General features: G+C 39.2%; 1 protein-coding gene across 1 annotated transcript; it reads right to left on the bottom strand.

The window, feature by feature from the left end:
• Nucleotides 1–4,545: 4,545 nt before the first annotated feature.
• LOC121389218 (protein qua-1-like) lies at nucleotides 4,546–13,490 on the bottom strand. Its single transcript, XM_041520820.1, has 3 exons — nucleotides 13,408–13,490; nucleotides 5,239–5,606; nucleotides 4,546–4,979 (listed from the first exon to the last, which is right to left on the bottom strand). The coding sequence occupies exons 1-3, from the start codon at nucleotides 13,488–13,490 to the stop codon at nucleotides 4,546–4,548; spliced, it is 885 nt and encodes a 294-aa protein (XP_041376754.1).
• Between the last annotated feature and the right edge of the window lie 5,322 nt (nucleotides 13,491–18,812).

The following is an 18,812-nucleotide window of genomic DNA, read 5'->3' as shown; positions in this document are numbered from 1 at the left end:
TTGCCATGACGTTAAAGTCTGGACTTTATTCAAGTCTAGACTTTAAGGTTTATAAGTACGTTTAGACTTTAAGACCCGGGCCCGTGCTTATAAAACTTAAAGTCTAGACTTTAATAAAGTCCAGACTTTAACGTAATGCTATTTGAATGGCGTTGCCATGACGTTAAAGTCTGGACTTTATTCAAGTCTAGACTTTAAGGTTTATAAGCACGTCTAGACTTTAAGACCTGGGCCCGTGCTTATAAAACTTAAAGTCTAGACTTTAAGGTAATGTTATTTGAATGGCGTTGCCATGACGTTAAAGTCTGGAATTTAAGGTTTATAAGCACGGGACCTGGTCATCACCTACGAGCAGCCGGTCATATATTTTGAAATTGTTAACACACGTACGTGTGTAAACAACTATGTGTTATTAAAAGTCTAGACTCCAACTCTAATAGAGACTGAGACACTAATGTCATGACAACGCTATACAAATTGTATGTGTGTGAGGTCATTAGAGATTGAGTCGATATTTTAGAAAACACGGGAACGGGGTTCATTTACACTAATCAATATGTCGATTTCACATCCTATAAACAAGAAATAAAACAAATCTCGGCGATCAAAGAAATGTTTTATTTAGCGACGCACTCAACATATTTTTATTTACGGTTATATGGCGCCAGACATATGGTTAAGGACCACACTGATTTTAAGAGGAAACCCGCTGTCGCCACTACATGGGCTACTCTTTCCGATTAGCAGCAAGGGATCTTTTATTTGCGCTTCCCACAGGCAGGATAGCACAAACCATGGCCTTTGTTGAACCAGTTATGGATCACTGGTCGGTGCAAGTGGTTTACACCTACCCATTGAGCCTTGCGGTGCACTCACTCAGGGTTTGGAGTCGGTATCTGGATTAAAAATCCCATACCTCGACTGGGATCCGAACCCAGTACCTACCAGCCTGTAGACCCATGGCCTAACCACTACGCCACCGAGGCCGGTCTCTCGACGATCAATTCATACAACAGTAGTTTTTCGGACATTATAAAAACATTTAGGGCCAATTTTAATTCGAAATCAATTTAACGAGATTGTCGTACTAAAATACATACTGATATAACTCAGGTCCGTACGCGGGGGGGGGGGGGGGGGGGGGGGCAGGTGTGCGTCCGTGGATGTGTAAATTTTTTAAAAACATATTCCAATTTACTTCCCAGAATATAAGAAAATGCATCTCCTGCGTTCTAGATTTTTAAAATTTCAGGGGGGGGGGGGGAGCATGCCCCCGGACCCCCTGGCAACTCCGGCCATCGATTACGCACCCCCCTCCCCCCCCCCATATAAATTTCTGCGTATTAACTAACTTGCCTACTTCAGAGAACACCATGCGTTATTTTTCATAACACATAGTTGTTTACACATGTACGTGTGTTAACAATTTCAAGACATACAACTGGCTGCATCAAGGTGATGATCAGGTCACCAATGCCATACGTCCAATAAAAAACAGCACGGTGGAAATCAATTACACTGTGACGTATAATTAACCTGGCATTCATGCGTCTGTGACGCGTAAGTCAGCTATAAGTGCAACGGCTGTAAATAACTTTTTGTCGAAAAAGATGTTAAAATTTGCTTAAAACCTGGGTGGTTTTTTTTTTTAGGATATGTAAGAAATAGAATAATACATTCGTGTCTGTTAGATACCATTTATCTCACAACTCGTTGTTTGAAAACGTATAAAACTCGCTTTCGCTCGTTAGATATATTTTGAAACAACTCGTTGTGACATAAATGGTATCTAACGGCCACTCATGTATTAGTCTCTATTTAAGATTAACATTAGAAACAGGTAGATAGATTAACATGCTATGTAAACTTTGTAATGTTGATATCGGAGATGAACACCATTATTTATTCAATTGTAAAAATATAAAATATATACTTTAAAAAAAAGCAGGGGAACCTGAAATATTAATATCAACTATTAGACCAAAGACATCCTAGTAAAGAACGTTCAGGTCTGTTTATCAACACACCGAAACACATTCTATAGTTTGCACATGCATCACGCAGTTGCCCCGTACACGTGCGTGGGGTGTCATTCTCGATTTTGACCATTTCCAGGAAGGTTCATTAATCACTGTGGAATATTATTTCAGTCAGTCTTTTTCATTCTGTTGATCATACAGTTGTTATTGTTTTGTTTTGTTTTAAGTCATTTTTATTGTTTGAATTTGCGATTTATTGATAAAAAACCGTCAAGTTTAAAATTTCACTTCTGACCCCAATCGTCCTTCAAGATCTTCGGTGGTCATAAAACCTACTGTAATACTGAACTACCGGTTGTAATATTTGCCCAATTAATTCACTATTATCATATAACCATTCCCCACAGCTAATATACCTTACAATGTTGGCCATTGTAAATTCGTATTAGAATTCCCTTATTTTTTTTAAAGAGTATATTACAAACAGAAGAAGAAATTATATATGAAAATATAGAACTAATCCTAGCTCAGGTCAGGTCAGGGCAGAGAGTTTAACGTGCACATTCAGAGCAAGCTGTTGTAGCGCACGCCTGTCATGGGCGCAGGTATCGGCCTCAGCCGGTTCCACTGTCCAGGACAGGAAAAGGGGGTGGGTGGGGGGGGGGGGGGGGGGACACCTGCAGTCCGACCGTGATCGGTAACAGGCGTTTAAAATGAAAGGTGTGCTGTTCTTGTGCAATGCATTATTATTGAAACACCTTTCTTTCTTTATTGTAAACATTCCAGTCTTGTGAATTGATGTTTCTCTATCGCACACTTTAGCTATTTCGGTTAAGTACCCGATATTCATTGTTAATTATAGATAGTCCGTGTTGACGCGTGTTCTTGTCATGTACTGTAACTATGCATCTGCAGTCTCCTCTAGTTACATACTATAATGTGTCACAGTGTTTTTCAATAAATCAATCCGAATCCGTTCAGTCGGCAATTCAAAGCTCGTCTCAAAATAGTTCAGAGCAAAAAAAAAAAAAGAAAAAAAAAATGTGAACTGATCTGGTGGTTTTCTGCATGAGGTTCCGGTACATATTTGTTTTAGTCATACTGTTTTAGTGTTGTTCATATTTTTTATATTTGTATTTATAATTTTGAGAAGTCAAAATACATAGCTAGGTTAGCTACCAATCACTACTGCATTATGATTTTTATTTGTTTTCGTTCGTAACTATGCTTTTTAGCGGTTATTAATACACAATTCAAACTATAAAAACATAGTCAGTTTAATGATTCAGATGTTGTTTAGTTGGTATTCGAATATTCAAATATTCGCTCTCATTTCCATCAAATATTCGATTACCATTTCCAGGTCGAATACCGAACACTAAAATTACCAAATGTTTGACATCCAACAGACGATGATTGATGAATCAATGTGCTCTAGTGGTAACATTATGACATTAAACAAAAATAAAACGTATGTAAGTTAAACAAAATATATTGCTAGTCTCTGGTCAGCGCGCGCGTCGATATTTATTTCCAATTTACCGCGGTAGCTATACCATCGCCATCTATACCATCACCATCTATACCATCACTATCTATTCCATCGCCATCTATACCATCGCCATCTATACCATCGTCATCTATACTACGTCATCTATTCCATCGCCATCTATACCATCGTCATCTATACTACGTCATCTATTCCATCGCTATCTATTCCATCGCCATCTATACCATCGCCATCTATACTACGTCATCTATTCCATCGCCATCTATACCATAGTCATCTATACTACGTCATCTATTCCATCGCTATCTATACCACGTCATCTATTCCATCGTCATCTATACCATCGCCATCTATACCATCGCCATCTATACCATCACCATCTATACCATCACTATCTATTCCATCGCCATCTATACCACCGCCATCTATACCATCGTCATCTATACTACGTCATCTATTCCATCGCCATCTATACCATCGTCATCTATACTACGTCATCTATTCCATCACTATCTATACCATCGTCATCTATACCACGTCATCTATTCCATCGTCATCTATACCATCGCCATCTATACCACGTCATCTATTCCATCGTCATCTATACCATCGCCATCTATACCACGTCATATATTCCATCGTCATCTATACCATCGCCATCTATACCACGTCATCTATTCCATCGCCATCTATACCATCGTCATCTATACCACGTCATCTATTCCATCGCCATATATACCATCGCCATCTATACCACGTCATCTATTCCATCGTCATCTATACCATCGCCATCTATACCACGTCATATATTCCATCGTCATCTATACCATCGCCATCTATACCACGTCATCTATTCCATCGCCATCTATACCATCGTCATCTATACCACGTCATCTATTCCATCGCCATATATACCATCGCCATCTATACCACGTCATCTATTCCATCGTCATCTATACCATCGTCATCTATACCACGTCATCTATTCCATCGTCATCTATACCATCGCCATCTATACCACGTCATCTATTCCATCGCCATCTATACCATCGTCATCTATACCACATCATCTATTCCATCGCCATCTATACCATCGCCATCTATTCCATCGCCATCTATACCATCGCCATCTATACCATCGCCATCTGTTCCATCGCCATCTATTCCATCGCCATCTATACCATCGCCATCTATTTCATCGCCATCTATACCATCGCCATCTGTTCCATCACCATCTATACCATCGCCATCTATTCCATCGCCATCTATACCATCGCCATCTGTTCCATCGCCATCTATTCCATCGCCATCTATACCATCGCCATCTATTTCATCGCCATCTATACCATCGCCATCTGTTCCATCGCCATCTATACCATCGCCATCTGTTCCATCGCCATCTATACCATCGCCACCTATACCATCGCCATCTGTTCCATCGTCATCTATACCATCGCCATCTATTCCATCGCCATCTATTCCATCGCCATCTATACCATCGTCATCTATACCACGTCATCTATTCCATCGCCATATATACCATCGTCATCTGTTCCATCGCCATCTATACCATCGCCATCTATACCATCGCCATCTGTTCCATCGCCATCTATACCATCGCCATCTGTTCCATCGCCATCTATACCATCGCCACCTATACCATCGCCATCTGTTCCATCGTCATCTATACCATCGTCATCTATTCCATCGCCATCTATACCACGTCATCTATTCCATCGCCATCTATACCATCGTCATCTATTCCATCGCCACCTATACCATCGCCATCTGTTCCATCGCCATCTATACCATCGCCATCTGTTCCATCGCCATCTATACCATCGCCACCTATACCATCGCCATCTGTTCCATCGTCATCTATACCATCGTCATCTATACCATCGCCATCTATACCATCGTCATCTATACCATCGCCATCTATACCATCGTCATCTATTCCATCGCCACCTATACCATCGCCATCTGTTCCATCGCCATCTATACCATCGCCATCTGTTCCATCGTCATCTATACCATCGTCATCTATACCATCGCCATCTATACCATCGTCATCTATACCATCGCCATCTATACCATCGCCATCTATACCACGCCATCTATACCAGAAATAATGTCATGCCGCCTCAACAAATAATATTGTGACGCACCATGATATTTTATGTATCCAAACGAGGTCATTTTGGGGACAAAGTCGAAGTTACTAAATTAAAGTTGTCTTGGTTATATGGAAAATGTGATGGAAGGAAGGAAGGAAATGTTTTATTTAACGACGCACTCAACACATTTTATTTACGTTATATGGCGTCATACATATGGTTAAGGACCACACAGATATTTAGAGAGGAAACCCGCTGTCGCCACTTCATGGGCTACTCTTTTCGATTAGCAGCAAGGGATATTTTAGATGGATCACCCCACAGACGGCAGGGTAGTACATACCACGGCCTTTGATATGCCAATCGTGTTGCACTGGCTGGAACGAGAAATAGCCCAATGGGCCCACCGACGGGGATCGATCCCAGACCGACCGCGCATCGAGCGAGCGCTTTACCACTGGGCTACGAGCATTTAGCGTACCAAGACAAACGAAGGGACACCGTGGCCAATTAATGAGAAAATGCCTAATAAATAAATAAATGAATGCTTAACGACACCACAGCATAAAATATACTAAAAACAAAAATAGTACATCGGCTATTACGTGTCGAACTAAGGTAAATGCATCAATGATGTGAAGATCAACATCAATATAAAAAATCAAAAGTTCAAATAAAACAGTGTAAAGAGCTGTGTAAAAAAGTATATATATACTGTGTGCGTGTGCATATATATATATATATATATATATATATATATATATATATATATATATATGATAATAAACGAGTTACCAATTATTATAAAATATATGTCCCGAGTGAAATAATTTTCAGTTGTCACGAGCTTTAGCGAGGGACATAAATTTGATAATAACTGGTACTGAGTTTGTTATTCTATTTATTACCTCAGCTATTGTTCTCTAAAAGCCTTTAATTTCGACGCACATGCACGAAGGCCAACCTGTATAGGAACGATGTAAACCACTTTACGCACTGTTCTGAGAATTACTATAACGTTGTAATTTAATCACGTTCATAGATAATTTTTAAAAACACAAGTTCTCTTTATTCTGCTCCAAATTTATAATGAATTGCATTAAAATGATATTTTGTTATTAATTTAACACCAAAAACAGAGACCCGTAAAGGCAAACTCTTTAAACTACATGACGTCATTTTGTGTGTTTGTCAAATCGTGATGACGTCATATTTAGTACCGACAAAGTCATTGGTTTGTAAGCGTCAAATTGTCCAATAGTATTGTTCGTTAGACCAATGCATCATAATTTCTCAGTGAGAAATTATGATTTTTATTTTCCCTGTTATGAGTGACCGCTGGGGTAATAAATATATATATATATATACATACACATACACATACACATACACATATACATATATATATATATATATATATATATATATATATATATATATATATATATATACACACACACACACACACATATAGTTATGGTAAGTAAATATAAAATTTGGGATAGAATTCAGTATCTTCTATACATTTCTAAGGAACATAGTACTAGCATGTCATAATATATATATGGTTAAGGACCACACAGATTTTGAGAGGAAACCCACTGTCGCCACTACGTGGGCTACTCTTCCGATTAGCAGCAAGGGATCTTTTATTTGCGCTTCCCACAGGCATGATAGCACAAACCATGGCCTTTATTGAACCAGCTATGGATCACTGGTCGGTGCAAGTGGTTTACACCTACCCACTGAGCCTTGCGGAGCACTCACTCAGGGTTTGGAGTCGGTATCTGGATTAAAAATCCCATGCCTCGACTGGGATCCGAACCCAGTACCTACCAGCCTGTAGACCGATGGCCTGCCACGACGCCACCGAGGCCGGTGGACCATGTAAAAAGTCCGGTTTTAGGGTGTATACTACCAAATCAAATCCCACAGACGACAATAGTAACATATGTAGCTAAAATTCCTACCTGCAGCGTATCAGTCGACATAAACGCCACGGATATAAATACTGTCACTCCTCACACTTAAAGTGAATCAGAAGAAATTGGGGGTCAAGCTGCTCATTTTTGAAATTACGGGTAGCGTCTATGACTATCCTAGTTCCGCACAAAATTCGAGTACTTTTTTTTTTTACAGGTACCCCATACATGTTTCAAGCACAAGGCTACTTGACACATTGTACTAAATGAAATAAAATTGGATTTTTTTTTTACCCAGATGAAACTATTATAACCAATCACAGGACTTTGACCCAGCCGGAAATTATTTGGTTTAGTACTACCTTTAAGAGGTATCCGGTTTAGAGAGGTTCTCTTCTGTACAGATATTTAAAAAGGGGCCATGAAAAAACGTCCGGTTTTGATGGGATTCCGGTTTACAGAGGGTCCGGTTTGAGAGGTTTCACTGTATATACAATAATATGTTGGGGTGCTTTTTTTTTTGCTTTTTTTTTGCTTTTTTTTTTTGCCTAGCTTTCAGTGGTATATTATAATATACACAATCTACACTGGTATAACTCTTCTACGCAAGAAATGTTATTTCCCGATTCATAGGAAAGTCATTTCCGAGATAAAGGCTGACTATTAACTGAAGCAAACAGAGCGGTGGTCCCTGCGTTTATGTATACATTATATATTTAGTGCTTGCTGTAAATTGTACTTTGTCGACAATAAATAATCACCAAGTAAATAAAACGTGATCACCACGCAATTGCGAAACAAACATTTGAATTCCTTTGGGAATGCTAGGGGAATAAGTCAATCCCCAAAGTCACAGAGGCGTCTGTATATATTCCTTTGTGATTTTTAATGGGGTGGGGTAAGTGTATTATCTTCAGAGTTGGAGAGGGGGCAGCAAGTCAGCAGGAACCTGGGGCGGAGGAGTTTTGTGCTTCCACCCTATCCCCACTCGAGGATGAATTTTAAAATTATTATTTTGTCTTCGTCCATATAAGGGGTTGGACGTAGTCCAGTGGTACAGCGCTCGCCTGATGCGCGATCGACCTAGGATCGATTCCCGGCGGTGGGCTCATTGGGCTGTTTCTCGTTCCAACCAGTGCACCACGATTGGTATATCAATGGCCCTTGTATGTGCTGTCCTGTCTGTGGGATGGTGCATATAAAAGATCTCTTGATACTAATGAATTTTTTTGCGGGTTTCCTCTCTAGGACTATATATCAAAATTACCAAATGTTTGATACCCAATAGCCAATGTGAATGGAGGGTTTGGGACTGTATGTAAAATTAGGACCTGGTATATACTAGTATATTTTAGAGCATTATGAAATTAAAATATGACAGAATCACGAACTCAGCCTGAAATAAATAGAAAATTATAAATAACTTCCTACATAAATTTGGGGCAGGACGTAACTCAGTGGTACAGCGCTCGCCTGATGCGCGATCGACCTAGGATCGATTCCCGTCAGTGTGTCCATTGGACTATTTTTCGTTCCAGCCAGTGCTCCACAACTGGTGTAACAAAGGCCGTAGTATGTACTATCCTGTCTATGAGATGTCACATATAAAAGATCCCTTGCTAATCGAAAAGAGTAGCCCATGAAGTGGCGACAGCGGGTTTCCTCCCTCTATATCTGTGTGGTCCTTAACCATATGTCCGACGCCATATAACTGTAAATAAAATGTGTTGAGTGCGTCGTTAAATAAAACATTTCTTTCCTTTCTTACATAATGTTTTATCTTGAAAATTGACCTGCGATATTTATTTACTCTTTTTTTTTTCTTTCTTTTTTTAAGTTTAAGTTTAATTTTTGTTTTTACCGGCGTAGTCTACACAATGGACTGCTTTTCACATTCCGGATGGCCGCTATTTCGAGCCCTGCAGGGTTATTTTAATTTATATCAGGTAAACTTTTAACAAACTTTATTTAATTGTAAATGGAGAACTGACATTGTTTGAATAAATTATGCTATGCTATGCTATGCTATGCTATGCTATGTAATTGGTATACGCTCGTGTGTATTAATTTGCATTCCATCCGACATCAAAATATATTGATATTCTTTCCACTTTTACTGAGAAAATTGGATACAAAGTCATTAAATGGAAGACTTAAAAAATGTATACTTGTTTCATATTCTACATTGATATGGGTATTGAAAACTATTAATGTAGTTTGAATTTTTAAGTCTGGTGTTGACCATAATTTTTTTAATATGCCCTCAGCTTCGACACCGAAGCCAGAATATCAAAAGCCCACTGCATTCTATCGAAGTTAATATTTTAATGCATAACTTTATTATATAACATTTAGTGAAATATCTTAAAATATCAGTGAAATAAAAGTGTTATCAGTCACTCACTGACGATAACACATTTTAGAGTGAAAATTTCACTCTAAAATGTGTTATCGTCACTGTAGAAAGTGTTATCTTCACTGTAAGAAAGCCGGAACTATTTTGCTGCTGGCATTTTAAAAATAAAGGTAAATTGCCAAAAGTTATATAATAAATAGAAAATTTCATGTTTTTAGTCAAATATGATTTATATCTCATCTCGTGAAGTTTTTGTTTAACGATATCACTAGAGCACATTGATTAATTAATCATCGTCTATTGGATGTCAAACATTAAACGGGTAATTCAGACTCGTAGTCATCAGAGGAAACCCGCTAAAAATTTTCCTATTGTTATGTTATAGGGATTAACGTTCACATTCAGAGCATGTTGTTTTAGTGCACGCCTGTCATGGGCACAGGTGCCGGCCTCGGCCGGCTCCTTCGTCCAGGACAGGAAAAGGTTGGGGTGGGTGGGAGAAAAGAACACAAACAGTCTGACCGGGTCGGTAGGTGGCGGAGGATTGTTCCTAATGCAGCAAGGGATCTTTTATATGGATTTTCTCACAGACAGGAAAGCACACACCACGGCCTTTGACCAGTTGTGGTGCACTGGTTGGAACGAGAAACTGATATTGAAACTTGCACACTCAGTAATACAAAGTATCTTATGTATATCGTCGCGTGAGAGCTAAAAGGTCGTAAGTGGCAGATACGACCTAAAATGTCTTTTTTGCATATTCGGAATCGCGACCGGCCTCGGTGGTGTCGTGGTTAGGCCATCGTTCTACAGGCTGGTAGGTACTGGGTTCGGATCCCAGTCGAGGCATGGGATTTTTAATCCAGATACTGACTCCAAACCCTGAGTGAGTGCCCCGCAAGGCTCAATGGGTAGGTGTAAACCACTTGCACCGACCAGTGATCCATAACTGGTTCAACAAAGGCCATGGTTTGTGCTATCCTGCCTGTGGGAAGCGCAAATAAAAGATCCCTTGCTGCCTGTCGTAAAAGAGTAGCCTATGTGGTGACAGCGGGTTTCCTCTAAAAACAGTGTCAGAATGACCATATGTTTGACGTCCAATAGCCGATGATAAGATAAAAAATCAATGTGCTCTAGTGGCGTCGTTAAATAAAACAAACTTTTTTTTACTTTATTCGGAATCGCCATCCCCGATTAGGTTCCCTCCCATTCTGCCTACAACCCACTTTGCCTACAGCCATTTTGCCTACAACCCAGTATGCCTACACTCAGTTTGCCTACAGTATGAAAACGTGACATCCCCAGTTAATAGTGGGACAATCCCTATTATTTTGTGTCTCAAACCAATATCAAAACATTGTATTATATAAACAATAATATTATAGTGAATAGAAGTAATGTAATTGGGGCTTAGTTGCGCAAAGGTGATTTCATGCTCGTTGTTGTGATTAGTATTAATCCAATGATCCCATACTGTGATCTTTAATAAATATGTGATCAAAGTTAAATGTAATGGCCTCCATAATTCTTTGATATAGGATTAAAGTTAAACTTTGTACAAAATATTTGTCATATTGTCACAAAAAAATCGTAGCTGTGTCTCTAATTGCATCGCTTATACAGAAGGATTTAAATGGTCGTAAGTGAATCACAGATACCAATTTGCACGAAAATAGACGTAACTGACACATACGACTTTCCTCCGATTTGCTTGCTGTCCATTATTATTGACCACGACTGGTCGTGTGTGGTAGATACACCCTTTTTAAATACAGTTCGTTATATCTGACACAGTCTGACACAGGTCGTATGTGCCAAATACAACACATATGTATTCTTTGGTGTTGGTCTGTGATAGAAATTACAAATGCGAAGTACAATAGAGCATACATTATGTCAATATTTTTATGTGCTTGAATCCTAAAAAAATAATATGACTTTTGTCTTTGTGAGAGCCCGGTCTATTTAAGAAAAACATTTAGTACTGCATGCAACGAACCATTTGGCAACAGACAAGAATGGTGTCTGTATATATAAATAGGAATTGCAGTAACATTAATGTTTGTATGGTTTGCTAATTATGTGTACTATAATTATAATAATAAACATGACATTGTTTTGGTGAATTTTCTTGGAAAACAAATATCTGTTTTGAAATGTTTTTAATTGAAGCAAAGTATCCAACATGTAATTTGTATTTGTAGATACAATTTTAATTCATAATAATGTTGTATGTGGCATATACGACCAAAGTGCAAGCATAATCACACTGATTTTGGATGTACATGTATTTAATTATATGTTACGGTGATCAAATTCCGCCTTTCAGCTGCCTTTGAAAATCTACAGGATTGCCCTAATGCAGGCATCATGGATTAACAATATTGCAGATACAAACATCATTGTAAGTTATCCAGGATAAAGTCCAGTAACAAAAGACATTGTAATCAGACGTAAGGTTAATTGGTGAATAAAGTGAATGTGGCCTCAACATAAACGATAGCAAGATTTATGAACTTTGATTAACTATACAGTTAACAAATATTTGCAACAGAATATCCCTGTCCTGAGTCAGACATCCGGCCGAACTCGGGATAGGCGTGTTCGAAACCCTAGAGGTATATGGACTATGGACACGTTAAACCAGTTACTAAGCTAAGCTAACCAACAGAATGTTGAACGTGAACATGGCACTGTCACAACACACACACCAAAACATTAGCTTAACATAGCACACACAACATAAGCTGAACATGACCTAGCACACACGACTTAAGCTGAACATGACATAGCACACACAACAGGACATGAACATAACATAGCACACACAACAGGACATGAACATAACATAGCACACACAACAGGACATGAACATGAGAAAATAATCATCATAGAAAATGAACGTGACATAGCACTTGCGACAGTTTATTTGTGTGTTTTGTTTAACAACACCACTAGTGCACATTGATTAATTAATCATCGGCTGTTGGATGTCAAACATTTGGTAATTATGACTGCAGCAAGGTATATTTTATATGCATTTTCCCACATACCACGGCCTTTATCCAGTCACTTGCGACAGAACCTGAAAATGGCTCGCATAATACAATTTGTATTCCTAATATATGATATTGACGATATCGAAAAACACTCAGGTAATAATCTCTCTCTCTCTCTCTCTCTCTCTCTCTCTCTCTCTCTCTCTCTCTCTCTCTCTCTCTCTCTCTCTCTCTCTCTCTCTCTCTCTCTCTCTATATATATATATATATATATATATATATATATATATATATATATATATATATATACTGAACAGCATTGAAAACGCACCACCAAGAAATGTTTGGATTTCGAAAAGAATACCTGAGCAATATATGTTTTCGTTGTGAACAGCAAGAGATGGATGATTGATAATGACAACAACATCTACGTATGAAAGACACGTAGGGTCACAATGAAAAGTCAATAGCGCGTATGACCACCATCTGCAGCAACACAAGCCACGCAACATCTTCTCATCGACCTGATAAGTCTGCAAATAGTGTTCTGGGGGATAGCATTCCACTCCTGCTGTAGTGCGTTTTCCAGTTCTCTAAGGTTATTCATTTGTGGACGATGCACCAAGGTAATCCCAAAGATACTCTATTGGCGATAAATCAGGGGACAGTGCTGGCCATTCAAGCAAAGGGGCATTAGTGTTCGACTGATACTGTGTTGTAACATGTGTTGTGTGCGCTCGGACGTTGTCTTGCTGAAATGTGTGCATATCCCGATGCTGATGAAAGAAGGGAATGACGTGATTTTGCAAGACGTTATCCCGGTAGTAAATGGCATTCATTCTGCCACGGAAAATGTGGAGCGCTGTCCGGTGATGATAACTGATCCCGCCCCACACCATGACACTCCCACCCCATCGATCCGTCTGGACAAGGCAGTCATTGCGGTAACGTTCTCCACACCCGCAACCGACTATCAGCATTCCTTAAATAGAAACGGGATTCGTCAGAGAATAGCACACCATGCCAACGTTGTAATCTCCAATGACGATACCTTCCTGCCAAACATCGGCGCCTATTTCGATGTCGATCAGTCAGGATAGGTCCAACATATGGTCGCTGAGCACGCAGCCCAGCAGAGCGAAGACGGCGACGCACAGTGTCTGCGCTGGTAACCCCTCGTCAACCTTGAACAGTTGGTGCAGTCCTGGTAGCTGGCAGCGTTCGATCACGAATATGGAGGCGAACAATATGGCGATCTTGTCGTGGTGTCGTAACACGTCGTTGGCATGGACGTGGACGGTCCCTGGTGGATCCTGTCTGCTGGTATCTCCTGTGGAGTCTAGTGATTGTTCAATGGTGGCATCCAAACCGCTGTGCGATGACTACTCGAATTGCCGATTTGAAGCATGCCTACGGCACGTTTACGTTCCTCAGCTGTCAACCTTGCCAGCACTTGTTTAACGTTCCCTCAAAGACTACTTCATAAATGAAAGTGGCTTTTCAGAGACCATCTTTTATAGCCCCAATCAGCATGATTTGCGCATTCAATTTATGTTTTTCATGCTATGCATGCAATATGTTGTGTTTTGGTGTTATGTTTCATGGAGTGTTCAGGCAATCGATTTTGTAAGTTATTCGTCGTCATGCATGGTCTATAAGGTAGTACGGTACTTATTCATTGATATTTTTAATGCTGATATACGCCCCATTCACATTTGTTATCGTCAATTGGTGGTGCGTTTTCAGTGCTGTTCAGTATATATTTGCTGAAGAAACTAACGTATAGTTGAGACCCAGGTGAGGAGAAACAACAGAAAGTTATTACTTTTTCCCCGTTGGTGTATTTTCTTTGTGTTTACTTCCATTGTCTTGTGATCTTTGTCTTTACTACCACCTTTCGTTCCGACTGGCACTTTTGTGTTTTACATTTCAATTAACTTCTCCCAAATTACGACGTGGCACGGTTACCACTTGAGGCAATGCCTGCAGCGATAAACGAACTGCCTTTTTGCTAGCTACAGCGAGACATTAATTCACCCAGTATAATACTGTTATACGATGATGCGTGGCCTTGATTCACTGAGGCGTGAACGAATTCAGGTTTCGGATGTGGAGGTGTGTCAGTTTTTTTTTCTTCTTACGTCGAGCAGATATGTGTAAGGTATCATGACTCGACCCCCCCCCCCCCCCCCCCCCCAGTGGTATAGTGGTTAAACCATTGGACATAAGGCTGGTAGGTACAGGGTTCGCACCACGGTGTCACATATAATTTGGACCCCCTGGATTTCCACTCCCCCATCAACATTATATGTAGCATAACCACTCCCCAGTGCATATTATACATGTAATATACACTCCCCCAGTCTATATTATATGTATAATATGCACTCCCTCTGAATAATATACATTCCCCTAGTCTATATGACATGTAGGCAATAATATTTTTTTAAGTACTCACATAATGTTATTTGTTATAGTGTTTTTCATGTTTGTATAGCCAGTACATTTTGTAAACGTTTACATAAATCTGAGTGGCGAATCTAAATGGGTATGTGAATCAGGGGCGGACCTAAGGAGGCCAAAACGTTCCTGGGTCCGCCCTTGCAAATGAATGTGGATTATATTCATTGAATAGCATTTGAATTATTATTAATCCAAAGTTCTTTTAAGAGACAATTAATGTATTCAGTATTTAAACATAGTAGTGGAGAGTGCATATCATATGTATAACAATAACTAGGGGAGTGCACATAATTCAAGGAGAGTGCGTATTATATGTATAATAATAACTGGGGGAGTGCAAATTGTATGTATAATAATGACTGGGGAGTACATATTCTTGGGGAGTGCAAATCAAATGCTACACTGGTATCGGTTCCCAGCCAGAGCGATTTTTGACGACTCGACTCGATGGATGTAGTCCAGTAGCCAGGGCCCGATCATTGTGATTGTTTCCGTCCAAGACAGTTCCATACCATTGGTATATGAAAATACATGTTTTGTTCTGCCCTGTCTTTGATGAAAGTAAGTATAAAAATATGGTGAAGGAATATTTTGTTAACATCTCTGCACATTTTAACTACAGTTACATATGGTATTGTGACACTTGTCCGAAAGAGAGAAAGATGAAATCCACTGCAGTCATATAGTTTACTAATAACGAATACAATGCAATGGATCTTTTATATGTACATTCCCGTAGAAAAAACCCGTACATACCACGACCTTTGATATATAAGTCGTGTAGTTTATTGGTAAAGCACATACAACCCCCTAAAATGATAGAATGTGACTGATTTCATAACACACTGGTTCATTTTACGCAAAGTATGTATTATCAACAACCACCCCTCAGGGTGTACGTACATTGGGGACATTCATAAAGTTTTACGCCCAAAATGATGTGGGGGTGGGGGTAGGGGTGGACAGAGGTGGTGATAAAGTACATACTACTGTGTACTGAAACGTAGTTTTTGTAGATTTTATGTTAATGTAGCAATGTGGGTTAGTACTGAAATGAAAAGTCTGTTTAAAATGTTTAATCACAAAAGTTAAATTCTTCAGTTCTTATATTTCTTTTATGGTGTAAATAATTTCACCTCTTAACTGTATCCAGTGTACTTTTCGGGGCGCGACGTAGCCCTATGATAAAGCACCCGCCTACTGCGTGGTCGGTCTAGGATCGATTCCGTCAGTGGGCCCATTGGGCTATTTCTCGTTCCAGGCAGTGCACGATAACTGGTGTAGCAAAAGCCGTGGTATGTACTATCAAGTCTGTAGGATGCTGCATATAAAAGATTGCATGGCGGCATATGACAAAATAGATCAAAGCTTCATAACAGTATTAAAAAGCTTTGATCTTTTTTGTTATATGCCGCCATGCAATAGGCTAATCTTTCCGATTATTTGTGAGTACAATGCAAAGAGACGAAAGAGGCTTTGAAGGACCTTTCGCGCATGCAGGGGTTGTCCATTATATTTTTGTAGAGGGTAGATATAAAAGATGGGCCATTCCAGACAGCAATATAAGTGCACGTACATGGAACTAAGATACAAAGAAAATATTTAGAAATCAAAGTTGTTAAAAATCTGTTGAAGCAAATGTTTGAAATAGAAAGATTTATTTTATATAAAAATTGCAAATACGAAATGTTTAATAAACAATGGGCTCCATAGGCGCCATGGGCTCCATGGGCTAATTTATTTAATGATAACGATTAAATGAAATTAATGATGTTAGCTTAAGTTTGTTCTTGTCTATGGCCTGTTTGGAGATAGCGGAAAACAAGCAAAAATAAGCATACACCTCACGTATAACCTTATCTCGTCTTCTACCACTTTCTCCTCTTTCTTATCTTCTCTTTATAATATCCCAGATTAAACCAATTACATGTATGTATATTTACTACTCTTGTACCCACTTACATTGATGCCTTTTTGCATATATGTATGTGTATGTATGTGTGAATCTATGTATATACATAGGTGTATGTATCGGAGGACATCCGGGTACGTGTGTACGTATTCGTTTGTGTATGGATATATGTGTTGTATATTTATTATACATGTATGTACAGTAGTGATTTGGGGCTCCCATCCCTGACACTGCTATGTCTGTGATCTGGGACCTTGTGAACCTTGCCTTACTTCCCGCTCCTTACATATACACGTACCTTAATAAACCTTGGTGATTAATTATTATTAATTATAAATTTAATATATAGTTGAATTTATGGTGAGCCAAGTTTTCATCTCGTATAAACCCGCCATTAAAAGGTTCTAAATTCGGACTAATTTTAGATCTGGTTCAAAATTTGTCTTAATAGTCCCATTAAAATAGTTTTAGATTAGAGAGCCGTCTAAATTGCGTACAAATTTAAATAAACAAAAACAAAACAATTGGATATACGCAAACTGTAAAACAAATTTAGTTTTTGGCTATTAATTATACCAAATTTGTATCCATTAATAAATCCTTTTTTTTTCATATTTCAGTTGCCTTTTTTTACCCCTACTCCCACTTTTATATTTACACACTTTTACACTATTATAAAGCAAATATAAAGCAAAATATCTGAAAAGTGGGGGTCACATGCCCCACTGCCACTCCCCTCCCGCTTCCTACGCCAGTGCCTGGGTACTAGAAGAGAACAACTATTACATTGTAGACATCGTCTTAGTATCAGGTGTTTACGTTTTATATCAGATGCGGACATACTATATAATTAAAGACTCCGAACACTTCAATCTTTATTGTCCTTTATACAATGAACACGATCTTGTAACAGTATACCGGCCTTGGTGGCGTCGTGGTTAGGCCATCGGACATGAGGCTGGTAGGTACAGGGTTCGCAGCCCGGCTTCCACCCAGAGCGAGTCTTAACGACTCAATGTGTATGTATAAAGCCACTGCACTCTTCTCTCTCACTAACCACTAACCCACTGTCATGGACAGACATCCCAGAGAGCTGAGGTTTGTGCCCAGCACAGCGTGCTTGAACCTTAATTGGATATACGCACGAAAATAAGTTCAAATGAAATAAATGTACTGAGAGAAAAAACCCGGCTGTAGCTACGCAATGGGCTACTTTTTCTGATTAGTAGCAAGAGATTTTTTAATATGCATTATTCCACAGGCAGAATAGTACATACCACGTCTTTCGTTAGACCAGCTGTGGTTCATTGGCTGTAACTAGAAATAGCCCCAAGGGCCCACCCACGGGGATCGATCGACGTCGAGCTCTTTGCTACAGGGCTACGCTCCGCCCTCCTACTTAGGTAATGAAAAAAAAAAGGATAAAAAATAATTACTTTTCCCCGTTGTCTTATTTTCTTTGTGTTTATTTCCATTGTCCTTTTTAACTTTTGTCTTGACTACCACCTTCCATCCAGACTGGTATTTACATGTTTCTAATTTCCACTGAGTTGT

Source organism: Gigantopelta aegis, chromosome 14 (genome assembly GCF_016097555.1).
Source record: "Gigantopelta aegis isolate Gae_Host chromosome 14, Gae_host_genome, whole genome shotgun sequence".
Classification (NCBI taxonomy): Eukaryota; Metazoa; Mollusca; class Gastropoda; order Neomphalida; family Peltospiridae; genus Gigantopelta; species Gigantopelta aegis.
This window is presented reverse-complemented; position numbering and strand designations above follow the sequence as displayed.

Bases quoted from the DNA above. Each gene is read 5' to 3' on its own strand.
- LOC121389218 (XM_041520820.1), bottom strand. From the start codon at position 13,490: ATGAATAACCTTAGAGAACTGGAAAACGCACTACAGCAGGAGTGGAAT. The intron at 5,607-13,407 runs GTCGATGAGAAG...TTTCTGGTATAG, and splicing joins ACTATTTGCAGACTTATCAG to ATGGCGTGGTATAGATGGCG. The intron at 4,980-5,238 runs GTATAGATGGCG...ACGATGGTATAG, and splicing joins CGATGGAATAGATGACGATG to ATGGCGATGGAATAGATGGC.